The sequence below is a fragment of the Plecotus auritus genome (assembly GCF_963455305.1).
Source record: "Plecotus auritus genome assembly, chromosome: 7".
Taxonomy (NCBI): Eukaryota; Metazoa; Chordata; class Mammalia; order Chiroptera; family Vespertilionidae; genus Plecotus; species Plecotus auritus.
Genome location: NC_137774.1, coordinates 162,291,421 through 162,306,690, shown reverse-complemented (window position 1 = coordinate 162,306,690; position 15,270 = coordinate 162,291,421). Strand labels below are relative to the sequence as shown.

At 50.7% G+C, this 15,270-nt stretch overlaps 1 protein-coding gene across 1 annotated transcript in view; it reads right to left on the bottom strand.

Annotated features, from left to right (window-relative positions):
• Window positions 1–10,874: 10,874 nt before the first annotated feature.
• ANKH (ANKH inorganic pyrophosphate transport regulator) overlaps window positions 10,875–15,270 on the bottom strand; it is a 123,581-nt gene continuing 119,185 nt past the window's right edge. The window contains exons 10-12 of the mRNA XM_080680353.1: window positions 13,581–13,704; window positions 12,916–13,015; window positions 10,875–12,306 (exon numbers count right to left, since the gene is read on the bottom strand). Of these exons, the coding sequence (XP_080536479.1) occupies window positions 12,193–12,306; window positions 12,916–13,015; window positions 13,581–13,704 (338 nt within the window). The 3' untranslated portion in view covers window positions 10,875–12,192. The remainder of the gene's footprint in view (window positions 12,307–12,915; window positions 13,016–13,580; window positions 13,705–15,270) is intronic.

Genomic DNA, 15,270 nt, shown 5'->3' with positions numbered 1-15,270 from the left:
GGGGTCCAGTGCTTTAACTTTCCAGTACCCCCAAACAGGCCTGCGGTGCCCAGTGACTTCACAGTGTGAACCCATAGGATGTGCTTACCCCAGATTAGGTGCCTGGTTCTGGAATTGGGTTTGGGTTCAGTATCAGTCCCATCATCCACTATTAGGGTGAGCTGGGGCCAGTCACTTGACCTCCCCCCATCTGCATCCCCACCACACAGCCTGTCTTGTGAGGGAGGGGCGTGAAGTGAGGTGTACAACACTTGAGAGACTTCGAGGAAGGTCCCCTCAGCCTGCAAGGGAGGGCTACAGCCATAATCCAGACCCAGCTTTCCTGGATGTTAGACAAGGAGAGGCCTGCTGTCTGTGCAACCTTCTTCGGTGCTCAAAACTATTCAGACGGATGGAAATGCACCCGGAAGTGTGATAGCAAGAACTGTGCATTGCCCGTCAACCAGAAGTGAATGATGTGAAATGGGGGAAGACTGGGCTTTCAAAGGTATTCCTGGGCATAGAGAATGAAGGATGAGCCAGCAGAGACCTGCCTGCCTGTTAGTGGAAGAACTGCTTCCGGCCCCCTGTACAGCCCCAGAGAGGCAGAACAGAATTGGCCTTTGGGTGGAAAAGCTCTGGGTGACATTCAACCCCCCAATTCCCTAAAGCTCCATGACCCCGCAGCCCCAGCCTCCACCCTCAAGGATGACTGTGAGGTTTGATGACAGTGGTCTGCTACTTTACATTCACTGGGACGATTTAGACTATTTCTTACAGCCTAAAACAGTGCTTTCTAAATACTCCTGTAGTGCCATCTCCCCAAGTCAGGAACTGGAGTGCAGTTTAGGGCAGATGAAATGCTCTCATGATGTGCTGTGCTGTTTATTTAGGAAATGGCCCTCCTCCAAATGTCAGCATGCTGAGAGTAAAAAGCACATATACTACATGATTATATCCTAATTGTGCTAGATGGTAAGGAATTGTGATGTACTAAATTTTTTTTTTTTAAATCTGTAAGAGCCCAACCACTATGCTCAATTAATATTTGACAAAGGAGGCAGGAGCATACATTGGAGCAGAAACATTCACTTCAATAAATGGTGTTGGAAAAATTGGACAGGTACATGCAAAAAATGAAACTAGCCCACCAACTTACACCATACACAAGAATAAACTCAAAGTGGATAAAAGAAATGTAAGGCATGAAACCATAAAAATCTTAGAAGAAAACATAGGTAGTAAAATCTCAGACATCTTATGCAGCAATATGTTTGAGGATACATCTCCTACAGCAAAGGAAACTAAGGAGAGAATAAACAAATGGGACTACATCAAAATAAAAAGCTGCTGCACAATAAAAGAGACTACCATCAAATTGAAAAGGAAACCCACTGAATGGGAGAACATATTTGCCAATAATACATCTGATAAGGGGTTAATATCCAAAATATAGAAAGTACTCATACAACTCAACAAAAAGAAGACAATCCAATTTAAAAAATGGGCAGACGACCTGAATAGAAATTTCTCCAAGGAGGGCATACAAATGGCCGAGACTCATGAAAACATGCTCAAAATCACTAATCATCAGAGAAATGCAAATTAAAACCACAATGACATATCACCTCACACCTGTCAGAATGGCTATCATAAAAAAATCAACAAACAACAGTGCTGGCGAGGATGTGGAGAAAAAGGAACACTAGTTCACTACTGATGGGAATGCAGATTGGTACAGCCACTGTGGAAAACATTATGGAGTTTCCTCAAAAAATTAAAAATGGAACTTCCATTTGACCCAGCGATCCCACTTCTGGGAATATATCCTAAAACCCCCAAAACACCAGTCGGAAAGAATATACCCCTATGTTCAAAGCAGCGTTATTTACAATAGCTAAGATTTGGAAACAGCCCAAGTCCCCATCAGTAAATGAATGGATAAAAAAGCTGTGGGCCATTTACACTGGAATACTGTGCAACTGTATAAAAGAGGGATCACTTACCCTTTGGAACAGCATGGATGGACCTGGAAAATACGCTAAGTGAAATAAGCCAAACTGAGAAAGACAGATATCACATGATCTCACTTATTTGCGGAATCTAACGAACAAAATGAATTGACCAACAAAATAAGACCCGAAGCAGGGAGGACAGACCCCAACATACCTCGATGTGTGGTTGGGGGACGAGAAGAGATAAACCAAAGAACTTATCTATATATATAAAAGCCAAGCAACTGGAATGACGGAACAACCGGAATGACTGGTTGCTATGACGTGCACTGTGATGGCCAACTGGCCCAATCGGGGCCCCGATTGCCCCCCCCCCAATCGGGGGTGGGGCTGGCCGGCAAGCCTTCTGTGTCCCCCCTGCAAACCCAGCCCCAATTGGCCCCCATTGTGAGGGGCGGCTGGACCCCACCCGTGCACGAATTTGTGCACCAGGCCTCTAGTATACTTATATGCATAGTCCATGGATATGGGCAATAGGGTAGTGAAGACCTTGGGGGTGGGTAGGGACTGGCAGGAGTGGGGTGGAGGGGAACGGGAGATAACTGTAATACTATCAACAATAAAAAACACATTGAAAATAAAATAAAAATAAGAAGAGAGAGTTGGAGAGGAGAAGGTCACAGGAGGGAGGGCTGATGTGCAGGCGACCTAGGGTCAGAGCATGTTCAGGTGAGGAAAGTGTGAATGCCTTCATTCATTCACCAAAGAGTGCCTGGTCAGGGCAGCTCAGTTCCAAATCCAGAGGCAAGGATGAGCTGGCCCAGCCCTGCCCTCCCTGTCCCTCCCAGACCCTCTCTTACCCTCCCCACCTTTGAGACCCCACTTGCCTCTGTACAAATGAGCTGAACTGGCATGACTCCAGGGGTAGAATCACAAAGCAACTTTATTTTTGTTTCCTACAGCTCGAGTAGGAGAACACCACCCTGCTCATGCTTGGATAATAAAGAGACCTTATTATTTCAAGTTGCCAAATGCTGTTCCAGTTGTAAAATTGGAGTAACCCATCTGGTATAGGAGTCAAAGGTGGCTAATTTTGAACTCCCTGTCTGGCCCTCCAGTGTTGGGGAAGAGGAGGCAGGGCAGGGGGGCAGGGGAGCAAAGACCTTACTCGGTGCCTGCTGTCCTGAGCCAGCCTCACTCCCTGGGCCTGGCCAGTTCTCATGCTCCCGGTCTTGCCTGGGGTTCTCTCTGGGATCTTTGGAGATCCCTTCATGCCCACCTCCTGCCCCAGTTCAGGGCCCCAGGTCAGCTTGCTGATCAGTGTGGCCCAGGTCTGGTTCGTGGGGAAGACTAGCACCCTGTGCCATGTCAGACTGAGTGTGGGCCAGCACGCCCAGAGCCCCTCTCCTGCGGCTCCCTGTTCTGTCAGATCTGACAGGGCACCTAGACACCGAATCCCACCACAGTAGGGCCCATTGCAAGCTCCCCGAGTACCCCCTGAAAAGCCCTCTCTCTAGGCTTAAGGTATCGGGGACTCTCCCACACATTTGTATACACCCCTGAAGAGGAGAAACCGTCTTTCCAGATTCTCTTTCTAAATGTCTCCTCTTTTATGCCCTCATGGTGAATGAAGAGTCAAGGAGAAGATTTGGAATAGGGCCAGGGGTTCAGGTGCTGGAGCAGGAGGCTGGGTGCCATCAGGAGTCCCTATTGTGTGTTGCTACTGCTTTTTGGGGGTTAGCATCCTCCTGTTCCCTGGCTGGGCTCTCATTTACTACACACGGTCCAGGCTCAGCCCGGTGCCCACCCATGTCCCTGCAGGGCCATCCTGGCAGCAACCCAGCACCTAGAGAGAGAGGAAGGGCCGGCCAGGAAGGGCTGGTGAAGGGGTTGGGGGGCAGGTGGTCAGACCGCTGGGAATGGTGGTACAGGTTGTGCACTGCAGAATTCCAGGAGGGGTCATTTCCATCCTGGTCTGGCAGCCGTGAGCCTGGACAAGGCTCCTGCAGCATCCAGGCCCTCGGGGTCCAAGAACACCTGAGGGAGGGAGGAGTGAGAGACAGAGGAGGAAGGGCCGAAGGCAGTGACTTGAGGGCAGAAGGGTGGGTGGAGCAGGTTTCTGGGTGGTGATGACGTCATTCACCTAGTCAGGAGAAAGCATGGGAGGGGTGGAGAAGAGCTGTGCCGGGAGGGGCTGAAGGCCAAGGCCTCGCCGGCCCCTCTGAGATGTTGGGAGGTGGCTGGAACAAGCCAGGGCTGGGCAAGCAGCCCCGAGGATCATCGTGAATTTGGAATCGGAACAGGCCCAGATTAGGTCACCTGGGAACATGCAGAACTAGATTCCCAGCTAAGGAGGGAGCAAGCCCAGGGCCTGGGAGCCATTTTATTCTTTTACAAAGAAGGTGGAATTAAACAGCATTTAGAACAGTTGTGGGTGAGGAAGGTGCTGAAATCTGTGCAGTGGGGGCATGTGGGGGAAGGCAGAGCAGAGCTAAGTTAGTGTGTGGAGTTGCCAGGCATGGTGGAGAAGTCGCTCTTTGAACCAGTCATGCACGAATTTGTGAGCTTCTGTCCCACCAAGGTAAGAATCAGGGTCAGATTTAGGGTTTAGGATTTAGGGTTAGGGTTTAGGGTTAAGGTTAGGGTTTAGGGTTAGGGCTAGAGTTTGGGTTTAGGGTTAGTGTTAGGGTTAGGATTTAGGGTTAGGGTTAGGATTTAGGGTTAGGATTAGGGTTAGGGTCACGGTTAGGATTGCTTCTGTCTTGGAGCTGACCCAACCAGTGTGCCTCAGCCACTTTCCCTCAGAGTATGAATGTGATGAAAGAACTTGGGCGTAGAGGTGAATGATAATTATTGTATTTGTTCATTCCTTACTGGTCTTTCGATTCAAAGCACCCGGGAGCACCTGAGCTGAGCCAGTCTGACTAGAGAGGCTGCAGAGGAGGGAAAACAGATGGGGGTCAGTGGGTGTGTGTGGGAGTGTCATGGAGTAGATTTCTCAGTGGATGGTAAAGTGATTCACCTGGCTGTCAGGTGGGAGCGTGGGAGAGATTTGCCCTCGTGGTACTGCTGTGGGGAAAATTCACGATTTGATGCCAGCAAGGCTCCCCAGCGTGACATTACAGCAGGGCAGGAAGACACGCCATCTCCCAAGTGCCATGGGTGGAACGAAAGATGACTTCTTAGACTTAAAAATCATGGCAGTGTTAAAGCATTAGTGGCAGAAAAGGGAAGTGTGGTAGAGGTAGGGCTGAGACCTAGGATTTTAACTCAAAGCCATGTAATGAAGCAGCTCAGGGGAAAAAGACCAATCCACGCAAGTCAGTGGAATGCCTACACCCTTGTTGATTACAGGTATCTTAACACATTGCGGGCAGATCACGAGCATTCTCGTGTTCTCATATTACACAGTGTTTTACATAAATGTTAAAGGCCCCCCTTAAAATTAAATACCCATTGCATTTTGAAGTTATTTATTACATGTTCTTACAAGCTAATATCTTATTAAAGTATGATACTTTGTAAAACGTTTTTTGTACTTGTTCAGTAGAAACTTATCTGGCCACTGGGTAAAGCTAGCAATAAAACTACTGGTGCACAATGTATTAAAACACTTTCTCCATGTCACCTCCCATAGAAGTTCACAAAAATTAAGGGCCGAGATTCTTTGAGGTTAAGACATTACATTTAAAAAAAGAGGCATGCCTTTCATGTAAAGATTGATAAGAACAGTCTCTTAGATGTGGGCAGGAGGGGATTTCAGGGTTCTGTTCCTCTGGCTTTCCTAGCACCCCTCTAAGTCTGGTACCCCTTTTTAGAAGGGAAGAGAAGTTGGGGTTCAGAGAAGTACTTTCAGTATTACTGTAGTTATGGGAAGTACAAATTTATTTTAATACAAAGTAGAGCTTGAAGAAATAGGTCATATTTAAATACTAAGGCATTTAGAGAACTATCCCAGTGGTTAGAGGTTTTAGCTACCAAGGCAAAGGGCGAAATTTTAATATCTCCAGTACGTTTGACAAAAAAAGGAAATTGCAGTCAGCTGCCATGTAATTTGGGGTGTGTAAACAGACTCATGGTTGGAATAAGACAATCAAGAAGCTAAAAGCAATCGCAATTGTATGCCAACTGTTGAAACTTTACTTAAACTAAAATTAGAATATGAAAGCTACTTGACAATATATGAGCACAAATCCCCCAAATAATTTTTAAAAAGCAAAGTAGATAGAAATTCTCTTAACAATGCAAAAGCTTACATCTGTTAAGTACATATACAGCACTTGTTTAAATGCAACGTATATTTTATATTGACCTCTGCAGTCAATTTTAATCAAAGGCTGCACAACTATTTTAACGTAATTGGTTTCAACAGTTTAAATTAAATCCACAGTTTTGCTGTGAAACTGAAAAGCCCGTGAATTGACCACCAAGCCCACGTGGAATGACTCCCACTAGACTTAATTTTATTTTTTAAAAAACCTGGATCACTGCTGATGATCTGATCTGAAATGAAGAATGAGGTAATTTTATTTTTCCATGGCAGGATCCCGTGCCGTGTTCTAAATCCTAGATCATACATAGAATGTTGGCCCAGAAGGAGCCTGAGCAGGAATGGCCCGGGCCTCTCATTGGACAGGTGACCAAGGTGAGGCCGGAGAGGTGTGTGATGTGGACTGTCATGCTATGAACCCACGGCCCAGCACGGAAGCTCCCCTTAGATGAACGGGTGTGGGCTTGAACAGACTCCTGGGTGGCTCTGTCAAGACTTCTGAGCTCTACACCAGCTCCCTGGTCACGCCAGCTTTTGACCTTTGCCCTCTCAATACATCGCTAAGCAAGCCAAATATGTCAGAGACCCAAGGGGCTGTGTATCTGCCCCACAAACCTTGTGGACGTAGCACCCGATGGAAGGGGCTGCTTCAGGGTGACTGGTCCACCCTTTGGGTGTTGAGTGATTGGCATGGATATGTGTACCCTATACTCGTTTGTTAGACCGAAACTGTGGGTCTCCCATGTTCACAGCCCCATGCTTCAGGGAACCAGAGGCCAGCTGGCTGTAATGTTCCCCAACTCCAAAGGCACCATTTCCTGTCCCGGGTTCATAGTTGGAGGACATCTGCTAAATCTGAGTAATGACCAATTTCCACGGGCCACTGAATTTCCACCAGACCGGACAGGCAACGAACGGTACACACGGCTGGTCTGCCTCCACCGCCCCCTTCTTTAACCTGAGACCACGTATACTTCTGGAGAGAGAAAGGGCTCCTAGCTCTTGTGTGCTTTTGTTTTACACGGACCATAGAAGACAACGTCAAGTTCTTATAGCAAAGTACACTTTGAGTTGCCTAACTTAACAAGAGGTACCCTGTAAGAACCTTCTGCATCTACGGGGGGGGGGGGGGGGGGGGGGGGGGGGGCTGGCCGCTGTCTTACCACTGTGTGTTCTGTAAGCAGTCTGTTAGAGACCCTGGCTGATCACAAACGAAGCCGAGAAAAACATTCTTTTGGAACCACTTGGACTTGGCAACGGTAATTAAAGAAAAACAAACTTAGGAGGCCTACCTTTGCTGCTGTTCTTAGCAGAGGCAGCAATGGCTAATAGTTCTACCCTCCCCTCTGGAGAGGCCACTGAAGTAAACTTCAAACAAGATCTCACCATCCCTCGTCCTTAATTTTCCCTTCGAGACGGGACAGTCACGTTTTTCTGGCTCCGAAGTGCGTTATTTTGATTCCATAATGCAACTTCTCTCCTTTAGAACATTCATATGTTTCAGATGCACCACCTGCCCCAGGGCAGGCAGCTGGGCTTTTGCGCTGGGGCCTCAGATTTTCTCTACCTCCTGTTTTACGTGTGGTTAGGTCAGCTGACGAGTCACGTGGTGTTTTGCTGCCGCAAATGACAGAAAAAGAGACACCCACACGGAGGGCATCTCGCATGTTTACCAAACACGTTGCTCAGAAACATGCTTTTTGATGAAAGAGCTGTGTGTGAGCGTGGCCGTCTGCGGGAGGCAGGCAGGGCGGCTGGTTTCAGGGAATCGGCTGCACGTGCAAAGCAGCTGCCTCAACACTTACAAATCGCCATGTCTTGGAAAGCCCTGCCCATCGCAACGTTGGTTACCCCCTCCCCCAAAACACACACACACAACCAAAAAGGGCAGCACTTGGAATGTAGAAGACCCCCTCCCTGGCCTGTGCATCACTTTGGAGACTTCATCTTAAGTTAGAGGTCAGTCACCTGCAAAGTGAGAGGCCGGACACTGGCCCGCTGGGACACAGGCTGCCCTGGGCCCTGGTCTGCTCAGAGAGTTACTGGAGTCGTCTTCTCAAACACAAGAAGATATTTCTCAAAGTCATGTCCTTTAATTACTACAGTATAAATACTTTCTATTTTGCAACACAGGTTCTTATTCTCCCACTTCAGCTTGAATTAAAAAGTAAAAAAAAAAAAAAATCCACTTACCCATGAGAGACCCCCAAACGACGACTGGTTAGGAGGGGAGGGAGCCGTGGATTCTTTTCACTTCTTACTCTTAAGGTCTCACTGAATAACTGCTCTGATGTTTGGGGATGGAATGACTTGCCCCACCCCGAGAGACCCGGAAAACGCTGCTGGTGAGGACCACAGAGCCGGCCCTGGTTGGGAAGCACCCTGGGGGCCAGACAACCACACGGAGACCCGCCTCCCTCCTCCTGGCCTCCGGCCCCGCCCCTCCCATGACTTTATTGGGAGACTCGAGGAGTGAAACGGTGCGTCTACATTGGCGAAACTGTACTTGGCCCCTCCAATATTGCCTAACCAGTTGTCGGCTAGCTCATTAGTCAACAGAGCTGCAGTTTGCCGACCACTGGCCTACCTAACCCAACGCTTAAAGTCTCAAAGTCATATCACCTGCTGACACTAAAACAACACAAAACAAAACACAAAATGGGGTGGGTCGGGAGGAGGAGACGATCTTCGGCACAAGATAAGGCCAAGGCAGGCAGCGAGGGGGTGCACCTGACTTTTACCTAATGATGTAAACGAGCGGCTTTCTGTGCCCAAATTACAGAATCCCAAACAGGTGAGAGGTTCCTGCCAAAGTTCAAACCTCTCAACACGCCCTGAGCCACGTGGTCCTATTGAGGCCTTCCTGGAGCAAGCCTCGCCTGGTTCTTCCTGCTCCTGGGTGTCTCACTGATGCCCAGGGCCACCGAGATCCTGCTTTTGGGTTCAGAGTGCACACAGCCCCTCAAAAGAGCAGGGAGGCCATGGAGGAGTTGCTCTGACCTGGGCTTGTGCAGAGAAAACCCTCCTCCAGAAACACTGCGTTGAGCTGCCCGAACTCACCTGTCAGCATTTAAATTAAAAATGCCTTGATGCCCCTGTAAGTTTTAGGTTCTCTTTGTCTGCAAGCAGTCACTCAGCATGGAGAATGTCACACCGGGTCTCTTCATGGTCCTTGACACGAGACCCTCACGGCATCCCTAAATCTATCAGCTGAGCAATGTGCAATAAAAAACAAACAAAAAACCTGTGTTGTCCTGGCCGGTATGGCTCAGTTGGTTGGGCATTGTCCCATGTACCAAAAGGTTGCTGGTTCCATTTCTGGTCAGGGCATATGCCCAGGTTTTGGGCTCAATCCCTGGCAGAGGGTGGACATTCAGGAGGCAGCCACTCGATGTTTCGCTTTCACATCAATGTTTCTCCCTCTCCCTTCCTCTCTCTCTCAAAAGAAAAAAAAATATTTTAAACAAAACACAAACACCTGTGTTGGCGGGATGTTTCTTTGATCAGCAAAGTCAGAAGAATGCCCCTCCTTACTCTGAAAAGTGGGAAGAAGAAGTGTCCCCACTTCTCTGGTTTGACTGCCTTTCCTGTCATGGTTCTCAGAAGAGATGCAGACCTTGCCAGCGATGGGGTTTGCTTGGGAAGCTAAGGTGTGTGCTTGTCAGGATGCTACGCAGCCCAGCTGAAGGAACTGAGAGGCCGTGAGTTTTCTCTTCTAGAGAGGAAGGGTCCGAGCCTGAGGCTGGGGGGCAGTGGGGCTGGGGTGGCCGGAGTGGACAGGACTGTCGCAGGGGCAGTCGCTGTGGTCTGGTCTGGGGGTTGCTTCCTGGGTTCTCCAAAATTCTACCAAAACACCATAGCCTGTGAACCGTTCACTGAGGGGGCTTGGAAGTGCTAACAACACGTTCTTGTTGCCTAATGGCGTCTCTAGTTGATGGTTCCCCGATTTAGAGGGAAAGAATTCGCTTTTTCAATTTTTTTCCTTTTTCCCCCCCGCTTTTTCAATTTTTAAGTTCTAACCCCACAGCATGAAACATCACCTGGGTTAAAGGAATATTGCTGCTTAATATTCTAGTCACGTACTTTAAAAAAAGCCGATACAATTAGATTTTTTCCCATCTTCTCAGATCTGCCTCTGAAAGCACCCCAAAGCTGTGCATCCCAGTTTTCAGCACTCAGACCTCCGGCGGAGCACCTGTGGATTGGTCCTGGTAGTGGCATCCCTGAGGGTCTCTGGGTGTCCAGAAACATGAATGCAACCCGTGATACGCATGCCTGACTTTATGCCCTTACATCCCCTTTTCTAGAGGAACAATAGGATCACACAGCACTGAATACAGTAAGTTCAAGCGCCTGGCCTTTTCCTTTCGTCTTTTTCCCTTTCCAGCATCTATTTCCCCCACCAGTGTCTACACCAGCTAACCCAGTGGTCGGCAAACTCATTAGTCAACAGAGCGGCAAACCGCGGCTTGCGAGCTGCAGTTTGCCAACCACTGAGCTAACCCATTGATACCCGTTACCCAGGATCAAAAATAGTTCTCTTGTCATTTACAGGTCCTTATATTTAGGTATAAATGACAGGCTTTGTACAACTGCTACAAATAAGAGACAATGTTCATCAATACAATACGTTTCAACTGGCAGATATGTGGACACACAAGCAATTGCCATGTTGTATTAGAGACATTTTATTGAAAATGCGAAAATAGGAAATGTATTATAGCCTAAAATAAATTACATAACATATACAGTATATATTTATATCTTTAAAATAGTTTTGTGTCTAGGTTCTTTCAGTCTAGGAATTTTGACGAAATCAAGAATTTACTGAACTGTGTCCATATTTTTTTTTTTTTTTAAAGAAAAAACCCGCTTTCCAAAACTTAGAAAAATATACTGCACTAAATGGATTTCAAATGTGTCATCTCAGGGAGTATCACATAGTGACTTTGAAGTTGTTTTATAAAATGTCTTGCTTTATCTTGTGGCGTGAGAGGGGTGTACACGAGGAATTACCTGTACCGCATGGTTATGACTAAGAATGGCTGGGCCAGGTAAGACATCTACTTCAAAAGTTACGATACGACAACCTGGCTTGAGAATGCTAGATTATGACTTAAAGCTGCAGGTCACTGTAAAAACTAAAAGGTCGAGTTAGAATGCTCCAATTCCCTTGCTCTAGCGCCACCTTCAGGAAAGGTGAGTGGAAAACAAGCCTTCGGGGGAAGCCATGCGGAAGGATGCTGAAATTCGGAGATGCGCTTTGGTGACAAGGTTAAAGTTAGCTCAGGTATGTACACGGCGGTGGGGCATGGTGTGAGAGCTCACCCAGGTCTAGCAGGAGGCCAGGTGAGATGCGAGTGGTCGGTGCTGTCAGCGGGCTGTCCCTGTGGCATCTCACACTTTTCTCTCCATCCAGCTGCCCAGCGCACTCACAGATGCCCTGTTCAGTGGGAACGGCCCGCGCAGGCTGGTCCTCTGCACAGGTGCAGTGGACAGGCGATGATGACTCCATGGTGGAAGGCCACCGGGGTTACCACTCTCTGCACAGCCATGCTGCTGGGAAGCCATGGAAAGCCGAGTTGTAACCTGCGGATTCTTCGGAGAGATGCAGAGGGACAGGTGCAGTGCGTGGCCTGCTGGGCAGTGGTGGCCGCGGGCGAGGGAGGGCAGAGCCGCAGTCCTTTGGTTCCAAGTGGACATCGTCTGAGGGAGGGAGACAACGTGGACTACGAGGCAGCTATGTCTTTTGGGTTTTCATGAAGCGGGGCATGAAGTCAACTGTTTTGTGGGTTTTTACAAAGCATCAGCAGAGCCCATTCCCGAGGTCCCGCTGTGTGGGGGCACACCCAGTATGCTGGAGTTTACATGGAACCTTTCAGCCAAGGCCTCTTTCGTTACCAAAACCAAAACCAAAACTCGGCAGGAGAGGAGACGGTGCTGGGGCGTCGTCTCCACTGTCCCCGCAGTGCCCGTGCGTCCCGTGCCTTATTCGTTGTCCTCTTTCATTTCCACGATGTCCCTGCTCTCCTCGGCGGCAGGGATGTCCGTCATGGCCGAGTCCTCCCCCTCCACGGCTGACTCGTTCTCCATCTTCTTTTTCTAGACCAAGGAAGACACGTAAGCGTGGGCTGTGGCAGGGACACAGCAGAGCCAAGAGCAGGGGGAGGCCCCCAGGGTCTCAGACTTGGGTCTCGAGGATGGTTGGGGTGACCTCACCGAGGCTGCACCTTCGCCCAGCGTGTGCCTCTCTGTTTGGTTACTTGGACGCTGGCACTGTGCCAGGCACTCTGGGCGATCCTGTCCCAACGCTCTCCCCAGTGCCCTCTGAACGCACCGTCAGCTGATGGCAACCTGCCTCTTCCCGGGGACACCCCTTCTGCCTGCCCCCCCTTCTCAGCAGGGCCTGTGCTCTCCCCACCCTCCTGCTCAGGGCCCAACAGACACTTTGTCCTTGGGATGAGCATGCGACCCGATGCTGTTGGAGCATTCCTCCCTCGGGGCCAGCCCCAGGCTTGCTGTCATTCTCTCCCACCCTGTGCCTGGCTGTCCTAACTCCAGGTGGCTGCCCTGAGGCCTTGACCCTGCAGTGCGGGCCCAGCTGAAGGACCGGGAGGCCTCCCATGGTGGGCCCACAGGAGCCACTCAAGTCTTCCTCCACCTGGGAGGAGGCTTCCCAGCCATGCAGGCGTGTCTGTCCCCACGTCTCACCTGTTTCCGATAGACATAGCATGCGGCTATGGCGACCATGGTGGATTCTCCCACAAATCCCGCGAGGAGGGAGCCCACGCCCAGGGTGGCTCCGTGGACCCTGGGGATGAGAAAGTAAAGACCATTAGTTTGTTAAATCCGTGCGGAGGCACACACAGTGTCAGAATCCAGCAGACACCCAGCAAAGGTGTAGACAAGAGGCACCAGACAATTGCATTCAGAGTCTGCACCTAATGAACGGTGCACCTGCATGGGGAGGGGGCCTGGACCTCCAGGCAGAGCTGCCTCCCCTGCCCCCCTCGGGGCCTCAGCTCAGCACCTCTGGTGGCCGGGCCATGTCCCCCGCGAGCCCGCAGCACCTTCCACCCCTCCTCTTTGCACAGTGCGGGTTTCCAAGTTGGAGGGACTGAGTAACGCCCCTTCCGTGGGAGACTGGGAGTCGTGGTGAGTGCTCAGTGAATAGTGTGTATGGGCCTGACCCTGAAAGGACTTTTCTAGAATGGATCTCAACAGCCTCCCATCTGGTTCGCAGGCAGAGAATAGGACAACTTTGCATTTCCACTTCTAGATACGCGTGGGGATTTCACACAAAAAAGCAAATGCAACCATCTAAACAGAACTTAAGTGGCAGAAGGACCCACAGCCCCACGCCCCCAACGACTCACCCCAGGTAGGGCAGGACCACCAGGCTGGTGATGAGGACGATGATGCGCAGCACGGAGCTGGGGGCCAGGACAAAGGTCTTCTTCAGGGTCATCAGCCACCCGGTGAGATGAGCCCTCACAGTGACTGAGGGGAGAGCAAAGGGCTCGTCAGCCACCACCCCTTCTCCAGGTCCTGCAGCCGGGGTTCTTGGGATGCTGGCTGGGACCCAGGCCCTGCTGCTGCTGCCCTGGGCGTCACCTCGTCCTCCTGCCAGGCTCCTGGTCCCTGCGTCAGGGCCGGGCAGGGCAGCCCGTGCCTACCTCAGCTCCTGCCCCATCACAGCCCTTAGTGTCCAGACAGCGAGTGGTTGCAGGCAGCTCCCTCCTCCACAGTGACCGCCCCTGGGACAGTCCTGTCCACTCCTGCCACCCCAGCCTCAAGCTCGGACCCTTCCTCTCTAGAAGAGAAAACTCAGGGAGAAGAGACGGCTGCCCGTGATCAAACCTGATTCTGAGTGAGGAGCAAACCTGGACCAAAAGCCCAGAGACAAGGTGCCGGGGAGGAAAGGGGGCTGCCCTGTCCACATCCCTGATGTCCTCAGCCGTCCCCGACCACGCAAACCTCAGCACCTCCCTCCTCCTGCCCCTGGCAGTTCCCCGTCATTCCGACAGGTGGATGTGTCGCAGACACCTCGCCCCGTCTCCCCATCCAGACGGGAACTGCGGGAGGGCAGGCACCCAGCCTGGGCGCCGTGGAGGGCTCCAGCAACAGGTGTGAACTGCTGACTTACTTTGGTTTTGGAGGAAAACAGTTATCAACAAGAAGTGCCCCGGATGTATGACCTCAAACTGGAGGGCGTTTAAGGAGCGCTCACCTGGGGTGAAACCTCGTGTCCAGGGAGGAAGCCCATTGGGAGGAAGCCCTGCTGTCCTCCTGCTCTAACCGTGCACCCTGCCGGCCCAGGGTGGAGGGCTGTGTTTAAGAGGCTCAGACACACACTTGGGTTTGGGCAAGGGCAAAGGTGAGGGCGCACAGGTAGAATGCTAATGTGGTTGGCCTACACCCCGCAGGCTGCACACGCAGGTGGGAGCTGGACCCGTCTGGAAGCCCTTAGGATGACAGGTGAGGTAGTCTTCAGCGGAGATGAATTGGAGTCTCCTGGACCTCCAGCCCCTCCTCCAGGCAACACTGTGAGAGCAGCGCCTCTAGGTGGCGTCGCCTTCCAGAGCTTGGCTCCCCTCCACCCCTGATCCTCCATCCCTCCATGTCTGCCACAGCTGAGAAGGCAACACCCAAGGGACCCAGCCTCCAGGAGTGCTTGGCCCCTAAGAGCAGGGCAGCTTGTGTGACTCAGGGGACAACGGGGGCTGGCGGGTGCATAGGGCTGGCCGAGCTCCATGGCCCGTTTCTTAACCTCACTGTGGCTCTCTGTAGATTTTGGCTCCTCAGCTCACTGACTGGGGTGGAATTTTTGGGCAAGAAAATTTTTAACAGGAAACAACATGCACTTGGTACAGAGTTTAACAGGGAATCTAGCACAAAGGTCTTCCTTCCTCCAGGCCTGGCTCCCGGGGGCCCTTGTCCTGCTTCCCAGAGGCAAGCACTGTGAGCCCTTTGGTGAGTTACTTCTAGAAATGGTATGTAGACAGGCAAGCACTTACCCTGCACATGGCATACACAGGCATACATAATGGGTGGTATATGTGCTAC